The 20,219-nt window shown below is 58.1% G+C and overlaps 1 protein-coding gene across 3 annotated transcripts in view; it reads right to left on the bottom strand.

Moving 5' to 3' along the window:
• The window catches only part of EVPL (envoplakin), a 28,727-nt gene extending 10,854 nt beyond the window's left edge, over positions 1 to 17,873 (bottom strand). Inside the window, exons 1-12 of one of the 3 annotated variants that reach the window (XM_035342116.1) lie at positions 17,797 to 17,873; positions 12,133 to 12,275; positions 6,500 to 6,599; positions 5,870 to 6,024; positions 5,059 to 5,182; positions 4,291 to 4,416; positions 4,005 to 4,043; positions 3,155 to 3,316; positions 2,424 to 2,531; positions 1,665 to 1,760; positions 1,093 to 1,218; positions 29 to 175 (exon numbers count right to left, since the gene is read on the bottom strand). In XM_035342116.1, coding sequence (XP_035198007.1) covers positions 29 to 175; positions 1,093 to 1,218; positions 1,665 to 1,760; positions 2,424 to 2,531; positions 3,155 to 3,316; positions 4,005 to 4,043; positions 4,291 to 4,416; positions 5,059 to 5,182; positions 5,870 to 6,024; positions 6,500 to 6,599; positions 12,133 to 12,206 — 1,257 coding nt within the window. In that variant the 5' untranslated portion in view covers positions 12,207 to 12,275; positions 17,797 to 17,873. Of the gene's footprint in view, positions 1 to 28; positions 176 to 1,092; positions 1,219 to 1,664; positions 1,761 to 2,423; positions 2,532 to 3,154; positions 3,317 to 4,004; positions 4,044 to 4,290; positions 4,417 to 5,058; positions 5,183 to 5,869; positions 6,025 to 6,499; positions 6,600 to 12,132; positions 12,276 to 15,514; positions 15,683 to 17,670 lie in introns of those variants that run through there. The other 2 variants (XM_035342114.1, XM_035342113.1) reach the window with 2 other exon arrangements.
• Positions 17,874 to 20,219: the final 2,346 nt, after the last annotated feature.

Raw genomic sequence — 20,219 nt, 5'->3', positions numbered from 1 at the left:
TGGAGGCTACTGCCAGCCAAGCCCTCACCTCCCCAGCATCCCAGTCACACAGCGTGTCCAAGGAGAGGGGCTGGGAGGGACGCATCCTGCGCAGTTTCAGAGGGCTGATCTCTTTGCTCCTCCTCTTCAGGTCAGCGATGCTCTTCTCTGCCTGCTTCACTGCCTTCTCCTCGTTCTAGACAAAGCAGGGAAGACAGCAGTTATAACCAGGCTTGAATGAGGAGAGAGGGGGTTACACTGCCATGGGTATTTTGGGGCCAGTTGTCCGTCCTTGCGCTGTCATTCCTAGGGTGGAGTCAGGGGTTTCTCAATTCTTGACCCATCTGTGTCTCTTCCTCTGTTATTAACACTCTGTTTTCTTCACTCACAGGAGATCTGCCCTTGAAGGGACAGCCTGTGTTAACCTTAGGTGATCTCACAGTGTCATATCAAATCTCCCGGGGAAGTTTTTCTTCTCAGATGAGGAACAGAGACCTGCCAAGAGGTGGCTGCATTCCAGTGTCAGAAGTTACCGAGATCCCAGCACCTCTTGGCAGTGAAACGTATGGGAAGACACCGCACCGAATGCATCCCTTCCCTCTCTCCCGGGCAAACGTTCCTTTCCAACCTGTATCTCGCCCCTGAGGTCAGATTTCTCTATTCCCTCCTTGCTCTTGACTCATGGCAGTGCTGAGGAGATGGCAGGACCTCTCCCTGCTGCTTGGGTGCCAGCAGCTCACACTCTCTGCAGGCCCTCTAAACCAAATACCTCATGTTTAGGACAACACAGCTCCTCCCTGTGCTTCTCCTGTACTCTGATAGTGCTCTGGTGCTTGGTTATGTGTCCTTGATGGAGACCACTGTGTCCCCAGGGGTCACTGCCCCACCGCGGGAGCAGTGAGACCCTTCTGGAGCCACAGGGATCCAGCACAGTATTGCCATGGGCCTTCCCCTCCCTGGCACAGAGGTAGGACGAGCTGTCCCAGGGGGGTTATTTACCCACCTCTTCCCCTTCCCCACACTTATTTACGGGGACGGCTGTGAGGGTTGGTCTGTGCCCGAGACACAAGATCCCCCAGGCCTGGCTGCTGCCACCAGCCCCAAAGACCTCACCTCCAGCTGAAGCAGCAGGTCTGACACCACGCCAGGGCTGTCCTTGTTGAACTTGCTGTATTTGGTGTCCAGGTCGGAGTTCATCTTCGTCAGGGAGAGGCTCACAGCCTCAGCGTCATCCTGGAACTGGAGACACAGGAAGGAAAATGGTCAGAGGTGGGAGGACACTGTGTTCAAGCCCGGTGGCGTGCCTCAGTTCCCAGCCACTCTCCCACAATCTGGGGCTCACAAAACCCTACAGACCGCCTCAGAGCATGACCTTGGACAAGGACTGCACCACAGAAATATCCCTGTCAGCAGACACGTACCAGGTAACAACGGTGAGCAAACCCTCCCCTGCACCTCCAAGCCAGCGCACCAACTGGTCCCAGCAGCAGGGCTGGGAGCCAGTCCTTCACTGAAGGACCATGTTTTGAGAGGTGTTTCCCCAAAATACCCTGACCAGGTGCAAATAAAATACCCTGACAAAGTAAAGGATCCCACATTGATCCCTTTGCTGGCTCTGTTTCCATGCACAGCCTGCCCACTCTGGCCTGACCGCGCAGCCCCATGGTCTCCTCACTGCTTTTTACCTTCTTATAGTTCTCCACGCTCTTCAGCTGACTCTCCTGGCAAATGCAGAGATTCAGAAAATTCTGCCACTCGTTCTTCAAGGCTTCCTGGTGAGCCTGCGGTGGGACAGAGCACGACTCAGTGGGCTCCAGCTGGTCCCACCAACATCACCCCAGCCTCCCTTCTTCAGGGGTCCCAGGGGTCAGAGGAGGGGTAAAGACTGCTGCTGAGCAGAGGCAAAGCTATTTCCAGGCATCGCCTGATCCTGAAGCTGAGCTCATCAAGGACCTGGCTCCCACACAGCAGCCACCATTTCTCAAGGGGCCTCTGGTGCAGGGGGTTGTGAGTCCACCTTGGCTGCCCACAGTGTCTGCGGCCGTGGGAGCAGAACCTTGGAGGCCAGGAGCTGGTTTCACCTGGGAGATCTCATGCCACATCACACCGTGAGTTTCACAGGAGGATAAATGTGGCTGCATTTGACCACATATCTGCGCACCAGCCCAGGAGCAGACAGGTCCCAGCACACAGACATCAGTCACCGTGCCTTGGAGGTTTCTGAAGGGGGTGAAGACCCTGCACTGCCCTCGGCCTCCCCATGGGGCCAAAGCAGGCATAGAGGTGGTGTGGTACAGTTGGTACAACATGGGGGGAAATGTAACATAGCAGCTCTGCAGGAGATGTGAAAAGGTCTCCTCCAACCCATCTCCAGGCTCTTGGAGCACACGTTAGGTAAAAGATTCTTGTTCTCTTGTAGGGAATCCCCCATCCCCTTTCCCCACCTGGATAGGTCTGACAGCCGGGTGCTTTAGTTCAATCATTCTGTCCCCATCATCCTGAAGGTTGTTCACAAACTCCTCCTGGCTGAGCAGCTCTTTGGACTTGAAATCCTGAAGGGAAAGAGACACTTTGTGACAGCAGGAGCACGCAGGGAGCACGGAGCAGCCTCCTGGGCCACCAAAACCCATGTAGCAGAGAACAGGCTCCCAAAGCACAGACATCTGTTTTGGTTTCCTTTTTTTTTTTTTTTGTTTTAATAGGAAGGCGCTAAGCATAACTAAAACAAATTAGGCACGCTTGGGCCTATGGAAGCATCAGGGCATTTGTTCAAAGTGCATTTTCCTAGACAATTAACTCTCTCTTCTTCCTGGTCTCAGCACAAAGCAGTCACTGGGTGTTGTACTTTAGACACCGAGGCTCACACGACGCCAGACCTCTCCCTCCCCTCTGACCACTGACAGCTCTGCACCCAACACCAGACAGCACTCTCCTGTATGATCCCATGTGCCAGCTCAGGGGACAGGAGGGGACGCACAGCGTGGCTCATCCCAAACCCTGGTTCCTCCCAGAGCATCTCTTCTGCCTCCACTCCTGTGCCCAGCCCTGTTGGGCTGCCCTGGGAAGCCACCAGGCTCTGGGCTGGTGGTGACCTCCAGGATGCTGGGATCCATCCTGCAAAGCTCACATGCCGGGCTTGGCCAGCCCGTGACAGCTGCCATCCCCAGGAGCTCACCTCGTACTCGCGCCGCACGCTCTGGACGTCCATCATTTGGTCGCTCCAGTCCTGCTTCAGGATCCTGGTCTGCTGCTCCGTGAGGTAGCCCAGCTCCTTGGTGCATCCCTGGAGATGGTGGTACAGGCTGCCCAGGCTCTGCCCTCGCCAGATGGAAGCTTTCTGCCCATGCACAGAGGAGAGAGACTGTGTCGGTGCTCAGGCTGCAGAGCCCTTTCCCCTCCTGCTCCCCAGGACCCCGCTCGCCATGCGTATCCCCTAGGAGATTCCCAGAGACCTGGGTGAGACATCGCTGCCACTCGCGTTCTTATCTGATGGGGCCTTTCCCTGCCTCGCAAACAGGATGTGTTTGTCTAACCAGACTCTCAGGTGTGGGCTGATGCCTCAGGCAGTCTGAGAGCAGGCCCAGCTCTGCTCTATTTCTCACCAAAGGCGTTCTTCAGCCCTGAACTTAGGGACCCAGCTGGCTAAACCCAGCACCTTCTTCCTGGCCACCTCCTTTGTTCCAGTTGGTCTTTTCCTCTCTGCAGTCCTTGTTAAGGATCAGCACAAGCCTCAGCATTTGCAATCCCACAGGAACATCCTGCGGGCTGGGACGGGGTTTTCTGCACAGAGGCACCTCCCAGACCAATGACCCACAAAGAGAAGAGGCGCAGACCTCACCCACTGCATGCCCCCGTTCTCAGCTTGCACCCAGTCCAAGGTGGGGAGGAGATGGGGAAAGAAAATGAGGGATGTGACTTCACCGTGCAACACCAAAGGTAGCTCCTGCCCTGACCTGGGCATTCCCTGCCCACTAGGAAATGAATTACTTTGCTGTGTGACCCCCAAAAACCACTGAGAAGCTTACCAGCAAGTCCTTGTATTGACTCTTCAAATCTGCCACATCCTGGGTTATTACACAGCCAAGATCAAGAGAGGAAAAAAAAATCTGTTACCAAAATACCAGCAGTGATTTATGGAAGGTGCTTTAGAAATCGTACAGGAGCCACCTGCCTGGCTCTGCCTGAGCTCAGGCCTCCCCATGCCCCTTGCAGAAGGAGGGTGGATGTTCACCATGGGAAGGAGCACGTGGGACACAAGGGCAGGACAAGGAGGACAAGGCAGGACAAGGAGGGGACGGAGGGGTGCCTTACCCCGCAGCGGATGTTCTTGATCTGGAGGCCATAGGCTTCGATCTCCTTCTGGAGGATGTTGTGCTCAGCTATTTGCTTTTCCAGCTCCGATATGCCAGGGCCGTACTGTCCCGCGCTGACTTGTTTCTGTGCGAAAGGAGTTAGGCAGAGACTAGAGCAAAATACCAGATATCAGGGAGAAACCACAGTATGTGCTGGCAGGGTAGGAAAGATCTGATACCACCCCAGGAGGAAGGGAGGGGATCTTGTTGCTGTTTGCCATGATTACTGAGGGCTGCCACTTCCCCAGCCCTACAGAGGGGCAGAGATAAGCAGGCCATACACCCCATCCTACAAATCTAAGCTTAACCAGCCACTTCCCATGGTGACGTGCAGCGGGTGTGCTTAATCACCACCTGGTTTTCAAGGGAATCTAAATTGACTCCAAACTGGGCACTTCATACCCAAGACCTTGCAGCGTGCAACCCAATGATGTGTGGCTGTGAAGTCCTTGAAGACGTCACCTTCTCCATCCTTTCATTGTGGCATCTCTATTTAATCCCCTTCTGGTAGCTCTTAATCTCAGTGGGTCAATGCAGAAGGTCCCCCTGAGGCTTTTAAGACGTGGAAGGAGAGCCCTTCCTCCTACCCAGCTCAACTGAGTTAGCTCCACCACCAACCCACACCGCTCCCGCATGATGCTGAGCACACGATGGCTGGCAGAGCCCTAAAGGCAATGTCTGGCCCTGTGGGAGTTGGGAGAAACATGTAAAAACCAGCTTCTGTTACCATCTTTTGGTCCAGGATCTTCGCCCAGTCCACCCTGGGCCCCACGTCAGGGATGTTCAGCTTCTCATAGAGGGCCCGGTACTCCGCACACAGCTGTGTTGTGCGGTCGTGGAGCTGCTGGATGCTGCCGAGGACAAAAGGCACACGTCTCTGTGTTGGTTTGGAGATGGGGCTCGTGGAGCCCAGATCTCACCCATAAAACCCAGGCTACTTTGTTGTCCCTTCATGCCAACTGGCCTCCCTCAGCAGCGGAGACCCCTGCCCTGGGGATCTCCATCACAAGGGATGTCCCAGGAACTGAAACCCAGGAGAAAGCTGGGAAGAGCTGGGAAGAGCTCAGGGCTGTCCCTTCCCAGCTAGGAAATAATTCTCCCCTCCCATTTCCACCTAGAGGGGCTGGAGAGAGAAGGGGAGCCAAGCCCCAGGTGCCAGCTGAAGATCTCACACGTGAACACCCACCTCTGATCCTCTCTGCACACTCGAGGACAGGTCTCCTTTTCACAAAAGGTGGAGGAAACAGGGATTTGCCTTGGGCACGGGGAGCCTTGGAGCAGGGCGACCTTTTAACTCTGCATTTTTCTGACAGCTTTTACAAGAGCTCCATGACAAGACCGGGGGCCTCCTGGGAGATGGCTCTGGCAGCCACGGCACACACCGTCTTTACAACACGTTGGCCAATGCCCTGATTTTAAGGCTGAAAGCTGATGGGTGAAGCTCTGCCTTTTCATGGCATCGACCGGAGCTCAGCCTAGATACTAGCTCTGGGATGGGGGCTCCCGAACCCATCAGCTCCCCCCCCACACACACTCACTCTTTCTCGATCTCATTAGCCTGAGGATGCTTCAGCCGCTTGGCACGGTCCACGTCCAGGAACAGGTCCTTCAGCAGGGTCTCTGCCTCCTTCAGGTTCCTGGCATTCTCCGCCTGGAACTCAAAGGCCTTATTCTTCTGCTGATTGCTGACATCCTGGAGACCGGGGAAGACAGAAAAAAAAAAAAGCCTTGGACCACAGAGACCTCACAACACAAACGGCCTCAATGCTCAGCACACCAACCACGGAGGAACCCAGTGCAAGGGGGTGGCTGGGGAGCATGCGCCCAGCCAAGCTGCAGCATCCCTCCCAGCCAGGGACCAGCGTGGGACAGGCTGGATGCCCCTGTGGGGCTGCTGGGAGCCACCAGGCTGGGACGTGGCACTGCGGATGTAGGTGGTGCAGCCCCCCGAGGCACTGAGCATAGCACACCAAGGCTAACATTCTGGAGGCCCTGGCATACAGCCCCAGGGGCTGGGAGGCTCTGCAGGGTGCCTGGTTCCTCCCCAGCCCCGGGTCAGCCCCCAGCCCTGCTCCAGCAAGCTGATGTGCAGAGCAGACACCTCATCTGTTATTCTAGACGCTGCATCTCTAGGCAAAGCCTTTCACCTTCCCTCTGCCGCATCTCACCTGCGAGAGCCTCGCTTGCGTCTCCAGGATGTCCTTCTCCACCTGGTCGGCGTTTGTCTGCATGCGGCCGATGAGCACGGCCAGATCATTTGTGGAGGACCTGAGGGTGGGAGCAGCAAGGCAGATCAGTGGGTGAGGGCAAGTCTCACCCCCTTCATCACTGCCCAGGGCCTGAAAAACAGCGGTGTGTTCACAGCAGGTAGGTGGTGGATTTTTGCACAGCACAGCTCCTTGCTGCAGATGCTCCAGAGTTCAGGAGGATACAAAAAGCAGTGGAGGGAAAAATAAATAAATAAATAAATAAAACCCTGGAGGGCTCCCAGAAACACCACCACCACATCTGGCCTGGGGAGACCTGGAGGTGCAGACGGGTGGAGGCAGGGAGAGCACCCCGCAGAGGCAGCACGATGTGCCTGCCCTGCTTGGAGGCACTGCTCTGCCTGGCCGCCCTCGGCAGCTGGCAGAGGTAGGCACAACGGTCCTTCAGCCCGGCGTGTAGCTGCAAAGTGCACTGTGGTTCAGCCCTGCATGGTGCTGCAGAGCCCAGCACCCCCCAGGATGGGGACGTGGTGGGCGAGGAGCTGTGGCACAAGCTACAAAAGCCCCTCTGGGCACCGTGTCAGCTGCTGCAGTCACGTTGCTTTCTGGGCTTGGGAACAAGTTTCCTAAGGCCATAGCACAAGTACAGCCCTCCTAAACCCCAGCGAAGATTCACTGTAGGTCCCGGGGACCATCCCCTGTTGTGTCTCACCTCGATGCCATCACACGGTACCACAATCCATCACCTTTATTATGAATAAACACCCAGAGCCCTGCCAAAACGCCTGGATCCAGAGCCTCCAGCAGGGCACGGGGTGGTTCCCAGCCAGGTAGCTGCAGCCCTAAAGCTCCCCGCGGACAAGGAAGCACAAGGCTCGGTGCCACCTTTGTCCTCCTGTCCTGTGGCTTCTGATAGCACTGCCCTTGGGGATGGAGCAGGCCCTGGCCTCCAGGCAGGGAGGTGCAGAGCTGCCAGGACATGGGCGAGCAGGGGTGCGGACCGATAGCATCATCCAGGGACTGAGGCCCACGAGTGACTGCTGATGGGACAGAGGTCAGCAGAGGCTGAGCTCAGATACCTGCTGTCATCTGAGACCTGAGGGAAAGAACTGGAGCAGCGACAATGGGACCAATTGAAAGTAGGGGAACACTTTTTTGGGACCGATTAGTACAACCTAGCTCATGTCTTTGGTGGAGAAGGTAGGAGAGAGGTGCTGTCCTGCTGCAGAGCCACCCCCATCTGCCCTCCAGCAGCTCGTTTCCTTCCCAGTACCTGAACCCAGCCGAGGGAAGCTCTGCCCTTAACAGCCCCAGCAGGCTCCAGCCATTCCGTGGTTCATACCCAAGGTGAGAGCAGATGCTGGGACGTTCACTTATTACAGCCTTGAGTGAGGACAAAGTGCCCGTTAGTGTTACAGTCACGTCCAGCCAGGCTGGCGTCTAAGTCACAGCCCACACTGACCATGGCCGAGCCCATGCAGCTCCAGGGAGGTGCTGCCCAGCGCTCCTGATCTCAGCATCCTCCTCTCCCCTTTCTCCAGCTCCTCCTTTGTTTGCGATTGCCCAAGAGGGTGGCGTGGGCCTGAGACACGGCAACTTCCAGCTCCCTCGGGAGCTTTGGGCTGGCAGCGTCAGCCGGCCGTGCCCCAGCCTCCCTGCCTGCAAAGCACACGGGGTGCCTTGTTCCAGCAGTGCCCTCCTGCACGGGGTCTAATCCCAGTGGAGACAGCCCAAACGGGGCATTCATCAGCAGCACAGCATCACTGCTCGCTACAACCCGTCTTCTCCATCCCCCTAAACATCCCTCCCATCCTATCTGTGGCCCATGGATGCATTTTCTGGGGGCAAACTGCAGTGCTTTTGACCCAAACCACACAAAAGGGTGGGTGGGAGCAGCACAGAGCAGGGCTCGGTGCCCGTGAGCCCAAGCACACGGCCGGCTGGAGCACCAGGAGGTCCCCCCCTCCCCAGCAGCTTACACAATATCCCACTCATCCCCGACACGCCTGGAATGAGGTGGTGTCCCATGAGCAAATACTCGAGCACCACCCAGGTTTCCTGCCCAGACTCTGCGCAGGGAGGAGCGACTGAGTCACGGGCTGGCTGCCGGCCCGGGGGACGGGCGCCTCTCCCCAGCACGCCCCGAGACGCCCAGGTGAATTCAGCTCCCACCTGGGGTGCCGGCATCAAGCCCTGCTGTGACATGACCCCAGATTGATGCCTCTGTGACTCTCGGAGCAGGGAGAAGCGAGGATGCAGCCTTCCTGCGGAGGGGAGATGCCCAACAAAGCCTTTTGCTGCCTGAACATCCTCCAAAGGACACAGCGGGATGCCCCATCCCTCGGTTCACAAGGATAAATGCAGGGAGCAGCTTGGTTTAGACCAAGCCACAACAAAACTACAGGCTGGAAAGACCTCAACAACCTCCTGGTTATAGGACTGAGACAAAATCTCTCCTACTGGTCCCAAAGCAGCGGGGGCTCAGCTGTGCCCACCCCCGCCTTGGCTCTGCATGGGGCACTTGAGGTTAGACACAAGGACATTCTTAGAAATGACCCAACCTTCAGGGAAGAAACGATGCTCCCCAGAGAACATCTCCTCAGCAGGAGATGGGGTCTCCTCTAAGTGTCCAGGAGATGCCTGCGCCCACCAAGGAAGCCTGGAGGAGGAGGAGGAGGCTGAGAGCCTTCAGCCAGCAGCTGGGCTGGATCTCCAGCTCTGCAAGAAGGTGAACAACCTCTGGGCCTACAGGAGGGCAGGCTGGCTGTTTGGGGAATGCTGAAGCTGAGGAGAAGTCCTGGGAGGAGCAGGGTGTCTGCACACCGTCCTGGTGGCCTGCGAAGGTCCAATGCATGCCTGGCCAAGTCAGCCGTCCTCAGCTGAGACCAAGCGGGTTCTTCAGGAGGCTGTGAGTGCTTGGAGAAGGGCCCAAACCACCACAGAATCTCCTGTCTCAAGACAGGCCACGCTGAGAGGAAAGCTGGCCGCTTCCATCCACCCATGCAGCCCGTAGGCCATGCCACCATCCTGTGGGGCCGTCCCTCCCATCCCGCGTACCTGGCCATTCTAGAAACCCTCACACAACGGGAGCTGACCACAGCCCAGGCCCACGTTTAAGTGTGAAGATGCTGAAATCTGGGCCACAAGGAGACAACCTGACATGGGGCGGGATACGAGGAGCCACGAGCTCCCCATGCTTGCGTCGGGTCCACGCGTGGCGAGCGGCCGCAGCCACGGGCCTGTCAGGATTGCTGCGGACATTGCTCCCGCTGCGGAGCCAGGACAGGGCTCCTCCCTAGGGCTATCTCCCGCCTGGAAGAGGCAGAGCACTGTCATTATCGTTATTAATTGCTTCATTTCTCGTAGCACTTTCTGCCTCCCGGACAGCCCAGCTGCACGCGAGGGATGGTGCCTCAGCAGGCAGAGGACGTGTCGGTGGGACCATGGCGCCCACCCACCCCTGCACCCTGCCTTTCCTTCTCCTTCTTCTCAGGGGACTTGGACTGCAAGCAACACCCCAGGGCTTGCACCCAACATGCACAAGTCCTCGCTCTGCCCCTCCAGCCCCATCTGGTCGCAGCACACAGGTCCCCAAGCCCCTGCTCCCCCCCCGGGACCGCACGGCTCTGGGCTGCAGAGGGAGAAGCAGAGGCAGAAGCAGCCACCCTGGGTGAAGATTTGCCAGCCACCTCCGAAGCCACCCACCCAGAGCCTTTGCAGAGATCACACCCAGGCACCCAGTCCAGCCAGATCTGATTCGGTTCCACCTATGCATGAATTTTCCCTTTCAGCCCTGCAGTGTGACTCCTCCCAGAGCCGGGCACAAACCAGAGGTGGTTACGGGGTCCCCGGGATGCATCCACCGAGCAGAGGGCCCCGGGAGCTCAGCACCACTGCCCTGAGGATGGAGACGAGGTCCTGTCTGCTCCAGGGGTCCCTGCCAGGAGCAGCAAATTGGGAGCCCCGGAGGCAGGGAACTCCAGCTGCTGCTGAGCCTCTGGGCCACCAAGAGCAGCTATGGGCCACCAAAGTTTTCTTGGGGCCATCTGCAGAGCACATACAGGTCGCGAGACACCTCACCCACCTTCATTTTCTCAGCTAATGGTGGCAGGATGGTGCTGACTGAGCCCCAGGCTGTGGCCAAACCAATTAGCCATCATCTGATGGTCAGTGCCTCCAAAAACAAGCATGACCAGCTCAGTAATTGCTCTGGCTCCAGCCTCCATCCTGCACAAAGAAGAGGAGCAGGACTTTGCTAGGATGTGATGCCCATGCAGGGAGAGATCCTGGCCCAAAACCCCCAACAGCACACCAGGGGCTGCAGCGAGCTGTCCCACAAAGCTGCACAAGAAATCCCCAGCCCGATTTGGGAAGCCAGCAAGCAGCCTGGGCTGGGGAGGTGGATGGATTGCACTGGATGGACTGAAAACAAGAGGCTTGGAGCTCTGAGAGGCCCCAGGTCTGCCTCTGCATTGAGTCTGTGAGCACTCAGCCCCACTGGGGCAGAACTGTGGGGCACCAGCTTCCAGGTCACAGCAGGAAACCTCAGCCTTTGCCAGGAGCCCCCTTTTCCCCAGGTCCCTGCCCAGCCAACAGCTCCGAGCCACCACCCTCCTCCGTGGCTGTTTGCTGACTTTGGGTTTGGTCCCCATAATCCCAATGCTGCCAGCACCATGCCGTGCCCACCCAGGTGCCTGCACCCGCAGCGTCCTGAGCAGCTAGTGCCGGTGGCCCCTTCTCCCTGCAGGTTCCCTCCTCCTCCTCAGAACCACCTCTTCACAGCCTTCCTGGCCTTTTACCCCGGGATTCCTGCAGAACTAGTCCGCTGACACTGGGAAATGCAAAATTGCTGAAGGAAGGTGGAAAATAACCCCGAGTTAGGACCTGCAGCACAAGGGAGGGATGAGCGCACTCTAGAAGCTCCCCGGCAGCATCTCCTCCCCTCCTGGTCCCACTTCTTCCTCCCCAAAGCTTACAGGGTCTGCTCAGAGCAGGATGTGGCCATCAGGTCCTTTTGGTGCTACCTCAGCCTGGCCTGAATGAAGCCACCTCAGTGACTTGGCCCGCAGAGACCTTGCCTATCACCAGCACAGATGAGACCACCACCAGCAAACCCGTCCCTCGCCCATCTCCACCCGAGCATCCCCATCCTGGGGGTGCCCTTCCCAGGGTGGAACCCCACCAGCCTCACCCAACAGGCACGGCTCAAACCCAGGACCTCAGATCCAGGCGTCCGTCTGCCTTGCCATAGAGCAGAGCCTGCTCCACCCAAACAACGAGGTCCTGGTTGTTCTCACTGCTCCTGCCTGCTGAAAAGGGGCTCTGCGCCCCCTGCCCAATGCTCTAAGCTCATGCTCAGGTCCTGCATGTCCCGGGGGTGCATGGATGCACCTGGGCTGGAGCACGAAGCCCACCAAAATCAAGGAAAACACGGTGACCCCCCACAGAGCCCTGGCTTTCTGGGTACTCCACGAAGAGGGATGATCTTGGGGTAAATCCCAAAAGTTGCGAAGCGCTCACGGACATCAAGAGCCCTCCCCTCGTCCCCCCTCCAGGTTCCCAGGGCGGCTTCCCGAAAGAAGAACCATACTTACTTGCTCGGCTTGGCAGGGGAACCTCTGCTGGGGGAACTTCTGCTCGGGGAGCCTTTGCCCACCCCCTTGAACATGTCGGCGAGGTCCCGGCTGGTCTCGCGGAGGCGGCGGCGGCGCGGCGGGCGCTGGCGTCCTGCTGGGCTCTGCGGGGATGGAGTGCCGAGGCTCAGCTGGGGAAGGCGGCAGCCCTAAAGAGCCCTTTCTGGGAGGCTCCTCCCCGAGCGCAGGTGAGCAGCTGCGGAGATGGTGGCACGCTCGAAAAAATCGACTCGAAAAACCAGTTTGGGGTGGAAAGAGCAGAGCCCCAGAGGGAGAACGGGGAGACCTCGCCCCGGCTCGCAGAGCGTTGTGGCACTCACGGCCCCAGCCGTGCAGCAGCTCCCAGCGGAGGGGCAGCGAGCGCGGCCTCTGCAGAGCAGAAGTCTGAAAACGTGACTTGGAGGGAGGCTGCTGAGACTACGGACACGGCTTAAAACATCTTGCGTGAGCAATTTCACGTGCTGGAGAAGCAGCAGAGGTGCTAGAGCAGAACTATAGACAGAGCCAACCAGTGGTTTTCCAAAGCAGCAGCATCGGTTTGGGAGCCACCGATTTGTAAAACGTGATACTTGCTTCAAATCCAGGGAGTCTGGACACTGCCCGGAGCAGGAGCAGGGAGGGAGGGGAGAGGATGGGGGAGAAAAGGGCCAGGAGCAGATGGGGACCACAGCACCCACATAAATACCCACTGCCCACGATGCTGATGCAGGTTTGGGGCTGTTCTTCCCCATTTCCCGCAGCCCGAGACCAACCCAAGGCCAGAGGCAAAAGCCAGGGGTCTCTCATCGCTTCCCAGGTGAGCTCGTTGTCCTCTTCAAATCGGCACAGAACAGATCACGCTCGTCTCAGGAGAGGGGGAAAAAACACACATGGGACAAGGCTCCTTGCAAGGGGCTCCTTCCACTGTGGATTTGCTCTTCTACAAGCTGCAGAGCTCTGCCTCCTCGGGGTGCTATCACGATGCTGCTGGTGAGCACGGTCCCCTGCTTGGGCCATCCCCTCATGCCAGGCCCTCAGGAGGAGGAGGACAGGAGGTCCCAGCTGGCGCTTTAAGCACTGGGGGAGGCCAGACCTCTCCCCCGGGCAGCCTGGGGCTAACAGGGACCTGGTGCAGGGCCGGGCTTTGCTGCCCACAGGCAGGGTGGAAAGGGGTAGCTGAGAGATCACCCTCTGGCCATTGACACCCACGTGGCCGATGACAGCAGCGATGCTCTTGGATCAGAATAAAACCACAGTTGATGGGATCCTGGGGAGGAGGAGGACCCCATACAGCTCCAGACCTGCAGCCCGCAGCACCAGACCCTGCTGCACTCGCATTCAGGAGCTTAAAGAAAGATGGAAACTTGCCAGGGAGAAGAATGGAAAGCATTTAAGACCTCGGCCACGGCTGCTGCCCACACACAACAGGAGCGCAGCAGACCCCACAGCACGGGACAAGCCCTCCTGCTGCTGCTTGTACAGCCAGGAGAGAATCAACGCCCTTTGACTTCAAAGCAGCACAGCTAAATCGAACCAGAATGACTGCTGGTAATCCTGTGGAAGGCGGCGTGCTAGCACACGGAGGAAATTTCAAGCAACACAAAAAGCAGAACAAGCACACACACACACATACACACACCCCAGGCCCAACGCTGCTTCCAAGCAATCCATCGCCTGGAGCCCAGAGCTCCCAGAGCTCCTCGCCTGCAGAGCTTCACAGCAGCACCCTCCTGACAGAGGTGTGATCCTCCCCCTGGCCCCGGCCCCACCTGGCGAGGATTCCCCTGAGAGGTGTTTGGGAGCTGACGCTTTGATCCATCCCCATCCCGCCTGGCACCCGGCCACATCCCCGCTGGCAATCCCTGAGTGTGTTTTCGGGGGCTGGAGCGGGGAGACAGCAAAGTGGGGAAGGACCCCAACCACGCTGCTCCTGAGCAAGAGAGCGATGGGGCACGTTGGGCTGGGTTTGAGAGCTGCTTTCCTTTCCTGAAGCTCTGCTAGGGATGCCCAGGTCCAGGACGAAGCCCCCTGCAGGGGCTCTCCCAAGATCAGCCACATGAAGCTGGGCCAGGACCACACGGCCCCTGCTTCTTCCCAGCCCGACCGTGCTCCGAGTAATGCTGCCGACCTCCAGACAAAGCCACGGCAGGAGGAGGCTGAGCCTTGCCCGGCGGTGGGACCAAGGCCTTGCTGCTGGGGCTCCTGGCCGGCTGCATGAGCACGGCTGCAGGCACAGCATCGCCGCTTTATTCACTTCCCCGAGCGTGATCTGAGGATTCACCCCGGTGCTATGGAGATGTGCCAGGATGCAGACATCTCACTTCTCTGAGCACCGCACAAGCTTCTTGATGCTGCCACGAGTAGCTGCCTGCACGGGCAGACACCAGGCACAGCAGCGCAGAGGAGCTCAGGGAACATTTCGGGGAAGATTTCAGTGCTGCTTGGAGGACAGTCTTCAGCAGAGCAGGGACATCTCTGACCGGCTTCGTGCTCCTCCTTGGGAAGAAAAATCCCCCTTGAGGCCACGGTGGGCTGCAGAAGCAGCAGCGATGCACATGGAGACCATGCTCTGGGCTCTGGCTCCTGGTTTGGAAGAGCAACCACGGTGGTGGAGTCACCTCCTCCCTGAAGCAACATAGTGCCAGTGCCGGGGGGGCTGCAGGGTGCCAGGGGGCAGCTGCAGGCAGCCCCAACTGAGACTTTCTGCCAAAGACGTGTCTGCAGACTTGGGGTCCCTCAGCTGGAAGAAAAGCCCCCGGTAGCCCCAAAGCTGGCTGTGAACAGCAGACACCTGAGTCAGGAGCCAGGGGACCCAGCTTGGACACCACCATGCACAAGGCAGCCTCCTCTCCTTGCAGACCCCAACAACAGCATCTTCTCAGATCATTTCCCCCCAGCTTTTTCCTCCTTGGGGAGCAGTTTTCCCGCAAGCCGAAGCGCAGCATCAAAGTCTCTGAGGAGCCCGTCTATTTTTAAAAAAATGCCACCCCGCTAAGAACACAGAATACCTGATTTTCATAAGCCTAAAATCACTCTGTCCCATGCCTTGTTTTACTTTGCTTTATCGTGACCGATTCACTGATTCCCAGTGGCAACAGCACCACGAGCGAAGGAGGTGTCCGGGAGAAAGTGGCCGTGCCGGGGGGGGGAAAGATCCTGCGCTGGCACACGGCCGTGGCACAGCCTCGTGGGGCAGAGCCGAGACCCGGTCCTGGGGGTGCTCAGCCCCCACAGACGAGGCTGAGGACCCATTAAAGAAAATCCTCCTAGGGCTGGGCTGGGATGCAGAAGCCAGCCTCGACCTCGGGCCCAAGGAGCCTCTCCCCAGGAGTTGGAGGCCGGCCCCAGCGCGCTGCAGCCTCACCTGTGCCGGGGGTGCCGGGGGGCGAGAGGGGCCACGCGGCTGGGCCATGGCCCCCGAGCTCGGGGTCTGGGGAGCCACAGCCCAACGGCGAGCGGGAGCTGCTGCTGGACGTTCCTCCTCCTCCTCTCCAGGTCTCGGGTGGACAGAAAGCCCGAGCCTCGCTCCCCTGTCTCTCCCTAAATAGAGGCTGCTCGCCCCACGCCATCTCACCCGCTCATTAACAGCTCAGTCCCAGGGCAGGGCTCATCCCCGGACCCTTCCGACATCAAAAGGACCTCTTGGCTCAGGGCATCCTGCAGGTTGCTCCGACTTTCAGCCCTGGAGCCAGTGAACAGGACACGACGGCCGTTCCCCACAGCATCCCGAGCATTACCCCGATTTTCCTCTCCCCAGAGGCTCAGCAGAGCTGTAACAGCGCTGACTAAATTCACTGATGGCCTGTTCTCAGGACATCTCGTCTGGAAAACTCATTTGTAACTCACAGGACGCAGCCTGCAAATGTTATTATCCAGGGACACTGCTGGAGCAAAGGGCTCCACGAGCAGGGTGGCTGGGGCTGGGCAAGGTCTGTCCTAGATCAGATAACCGAGCAATGAGAGGGAACGAAGCCCCTGGGACAAGCGCAGCCGCCTGGGAAGGCAACCTTTGCTCCCCCAGCCTCTGCACAGCTGGGGAAGCGCCCTTGGACCCCACCTGGGGGATGGGAGCGTTTTGGGAAGGTTTCTTCCGAAACATTTTTGGGTGAAACAGCGGTGCCCTGGAGAAGGAAGCGCCCTGCACACGCAGCGGAGGTGCTGAGGCAGGAGACGTTTGGCTCATTTCATGGCGGTGGGGAGTTAAACGCAAGGCCAGGCTGGCTCCTGCCCGTGCCTCCACACCTCAGTGGTGCTGAGGCCCTGGGGTGCACAAACCCACCTGCAGGATGCTGCCGCGTGGTGGGAGGCAAAGACACACGTGCCTGGGACAGCTCAGGGAGAATCTGCCAGGAGAAAGCCTCCCAGCCCCGGCAGGACCAGCTGCGAGCAGGAAGATCAGCGGAGCAGGACCCAGGCACCTCGATCAGCACCAGGAAGGATGCTCACACATGGCAACGGGCGAGCATCCTATTTTCAGATCCCCTCAACCCAACCGAGCCCCTGCGAGGGCTCACGGCCCCAAGCTGAGCAGCTCGCACCGCCCCAGGTGCTGCCTGCCTGCTCCCAGCCAGGATCTCTCCACCTTGGACGTGGATCCCCTGCAAAGCTCCAGCGGCCAACATTTTTGTGGCCCAGGCAGACCCGAGCGGGACGCATCCGTCCGCCGGAACTAATTCTGAGCGGCCAGACTTCCCCGAGTTAATTTGATGCTCCGAGAAAATTAGAAGTTCTCCCTGCTTCTGCGGGAAAAAACAAAAGTGAACGTTGAGAGCTGAGGCTTTGATGCTGCTCTTCAGTCATTCGGGCACCAGAGGCACAGCAGGGCTCCCCGCGCTGACCATGGCTGGGGAGGAGAGTCGCTCCTTCCAGGTCGCGGCGTGGGGGCCCGGGGCAAATTGCTGCGTCTCGGCGGTGCGCGCGGCCAGCCCCGGCAGTCAGCCTGGCAGGGGAGTGGCGAGAAAACTATTTCTAGAGCACGGATTTTGACTTTAATAACCCTGACACTCCGGGTGCCCGGCAGTGGAGGAGTTTGCCCAAGATCACAGCGCAGCAGTGCCTGGAAATGCTAAGTACGCACCGGGGCCCGGTCCCAGTGGGAATTCTGGGGAATGGGAGCACATGAAAGCTGTGCCCGAGGCCATGTGAGCACAACAGACATGCAAAGCGCCCTTTGAAAGTGGTTCCAAGCTTCCCCTCTTGGAGGAAGCGCAGCTTCGCAGGCTGCAGGTGGGGAGGTTTTCACCCCGGGTTACTCGCACCAGCTCGGGGAAGGCAGTGGGGGACCAACAGCAGCCTCCATTGCAAGCCAATCGCCCTTTACACTGGGTAAAGCACTGATCGACCCCTCTCCAGTACACAAAAGTACTCCCCAAAGCAAACAAAGCCCCCAAATGGCACTCGAGAACCTACCGTGACCCTCTCCTGCAGGAGATGCGATGGCTGCAGCAGCAGCAAACTGACTCGCGCTTCGGTCACCCCGTACCCAAAGCCCCGAGCAGCACCCGGCGGCCGAGACCTCACCTGAAGGGAAAGGGTCAGGGAGAGGCTGCCCTTCACCGACCTCCTCACCCCCTGCACGGCTTGAGTGAGCCCGAAGAGCCCAGCGCTGCAGCGAGAGCCCAGCACCCTTTGTGTGAGCAGACGAACCTTGGCTCTAGGGGCGTCCCTCGGATCCGCTGCGTGACCAGCTCCCAGCGCCGAGTTGTTCCGTGCCAAACCCTCAGTGCCAGGACCAGGGCGGCCGGTGCAGATCCCAGGACGAGGAGGGACCTGACCCAGGTCTCTGGGGCTAGAGGCAGCAGGAGCGCTGCCCGATTCAGAGCAGGGAGAGGGAGCAGGAGTCAGAACTGCTGCTGTGCCTGCCTCAGCCCCGGAGAGCCAGGAACCCAGCAGCACTATCCCAGCTGCACCGAGCTGCTTGGGACCAGTCTGCTTCCTCCTGCTTCCCTGCTTCCTCCTGGAGCTTCCTGCTACACACCGGCTGCAACTGCCACAGGTTTTTCCCTGCCCTGGTCAGAAAGGGCTCTTCCCCTTTGGTTCTTTAGAAAATAAGCCTTCCTCCACCTGTTCTTATACACCTGAAAACAGCAATGCAGTCAAAGAGCCTCCAGATCACATCAAATCACTCCTTTTAAGTGAAAAAACTCCCAATTTACACCCTGAGCTGACCACCACCAGGTGTTTGTGCTCGCAGCTCAAAGGGGGCAGCTGACAAGAGCTGCTCAGCAGCACGGACATCTCCCAGAGGATTCATCTGCCCCCAGCAACCAGCTGTCCCCGCTCCCGCTGTGGCTGGACAAGGACTCCCATGCCTCAATTCGAGGGCCTGCAGCCCTTTATGGCCAGGTGCAGGCGATACGAGCTCGATACGAGCTGCCAGCTGAACTTACAACAAGCTCGTCAAAACAGCCACAAAGGCCCCGGAGAACTCACTGCCACTGCTCACCAAAGCGTTTTGGATTATTTATTCTAGTAACACAAAACCTTTGGTTTCAAACACTCGAAATTCCTTGTTTTAAAGGAGGTGGAGACTATGATTTAGGAGCTCCCAGGCCAGAGCACTCCTACCCCACACCACCTCATTCAGCTTTTACCTGCCTGTTCTGCCCCACGCCAGTCATTTCCTACAAACACACGCCCCAGTGCTCGCTCAATACCCATCGATCATCCCCAGACCCCCAGGAGCGGAGGACCGGCCGTGAACACGGCGTAAGACACACGCGTATCACTGGTGCTGGGGCCGAGGGCCATCGTGTACCTCTCTTACTTTGATTGATGCCGTGATACTCGGCACGGCTTGCTCAGCCTGTAATTAAAATTCCAGCGCCAAGACCAAAGATGCTGCGCCCCGTGCGAAGAGCTGGCTGAAGGCAATCATCTTGACCGCTCTGCTGGAGCTTCCAGTCCGAGGGCAGTCCTGGGGACTCCTCGCCAGCTAATTCATGGAAAGAGAGCAAACGCTTTGAAGCGAACACCGCGGCCTAATGAAAGAGCAGCGCAACAGGGAAGCACCTTTCTAGGCATCGTGGCCTGGCATTCTGCACCTCGCTCCGGCTGCTTCAGCTTGGAGGTCCCGCAGCCGGCGGCACAGCTACGTGCCTGCCAGCCCCAGGGGGATCAGGTTGTTCTGGACTTCACACCTCACACTTCAGGCTTGCCTACGCTGCTGCCTATGCCTTACTTTTGCCATCCCAAGCTCTGTTGCAAGGTTAAGAGTTGCAAAAAGTCTGGTTTTCATCACAAAGGAGACTTCAATGTTTTTCTACCTTCCTCCCTGCCCCGTTTTCAGATGTTTTCCAAGTGCCCCACATGAAGACATGTTAAAACACACAAAAAACCTCCATGTGTCATTCCCAGAGGTAGCTCATCCAAGCCCTCATGCAGGAATCCTCCTCCAAACCTCAGTGGCCACTCTCCAAGGTTAAGTAGCCCCAGATGAGGGCACGGCCTCGATCCTCTCAGCGCTGGGGAGGCAAAGAGTGCTCGGTGTTCCCAACGCTCACCATAAACTACACGCCTCAGAGGACAGGAATAAGTCTTTATTGTTTTCAGATTCCTTATCTGTGTCCAAGGAATCAGTTATCTTTTACGAGATGTTTAACACAGAGGCCAATTCCTCTCAGCTGTTTGTAACCGTAACCAATTCGGAAGTGGCTGCAGTACAAGTTCCCCTGGAATCAATCCAGGCACCACACCGATTCTGCAGTTTGGTTTGCACACCAAACAGGGGAACGCTTCTCCAACCGACTTGATAGAAAGGCTGAAAAGGAGAGAGCAGCTCCCGAAGTACCTAGGGAGAGGTACCGCAGAGCTATCAACCACCTAGTGCCGGGACAGTGACTGCACGACCTTTCCCTGTAAATAAGGAAACCGGCTTTATGGGGGAGAGAAGCCTGTCACCCAAGACCACGTTTTCTAGAAATTATCACCTGATGAACAGACCTCAATATTTCTTTCAGTTCCCTAATTTCCCTCTCTCTTGTAAAATCCCCTGGCAACCAGAGGCAAATGGGCAGCGGCAATACCAGAACTTCCCATATTGTTTCCACGTTGCAGAAGTCATGCACTAA

The sequence above is a fragment of the Oxyura jamaicensis genome, chromosome 18, assembly GCF_011077185.1.
Source record: "Oxyura jamaicensis isolate SHBP4307 breed ruddy duck chromosome 18, BPBGC_Ojam_1.0, whole genome shotgun sequence".
Classification (NCBI taxonomy): domain Eukaryota; kingdom Metazoa; phylum Chordata; class Aves; order Anseriformes; family Anatidae; genus Oxyura; species Oxyura jamaicensis.
This window is presented reverse-complemented; position numbering and strand designations above follow the sequence as displayed.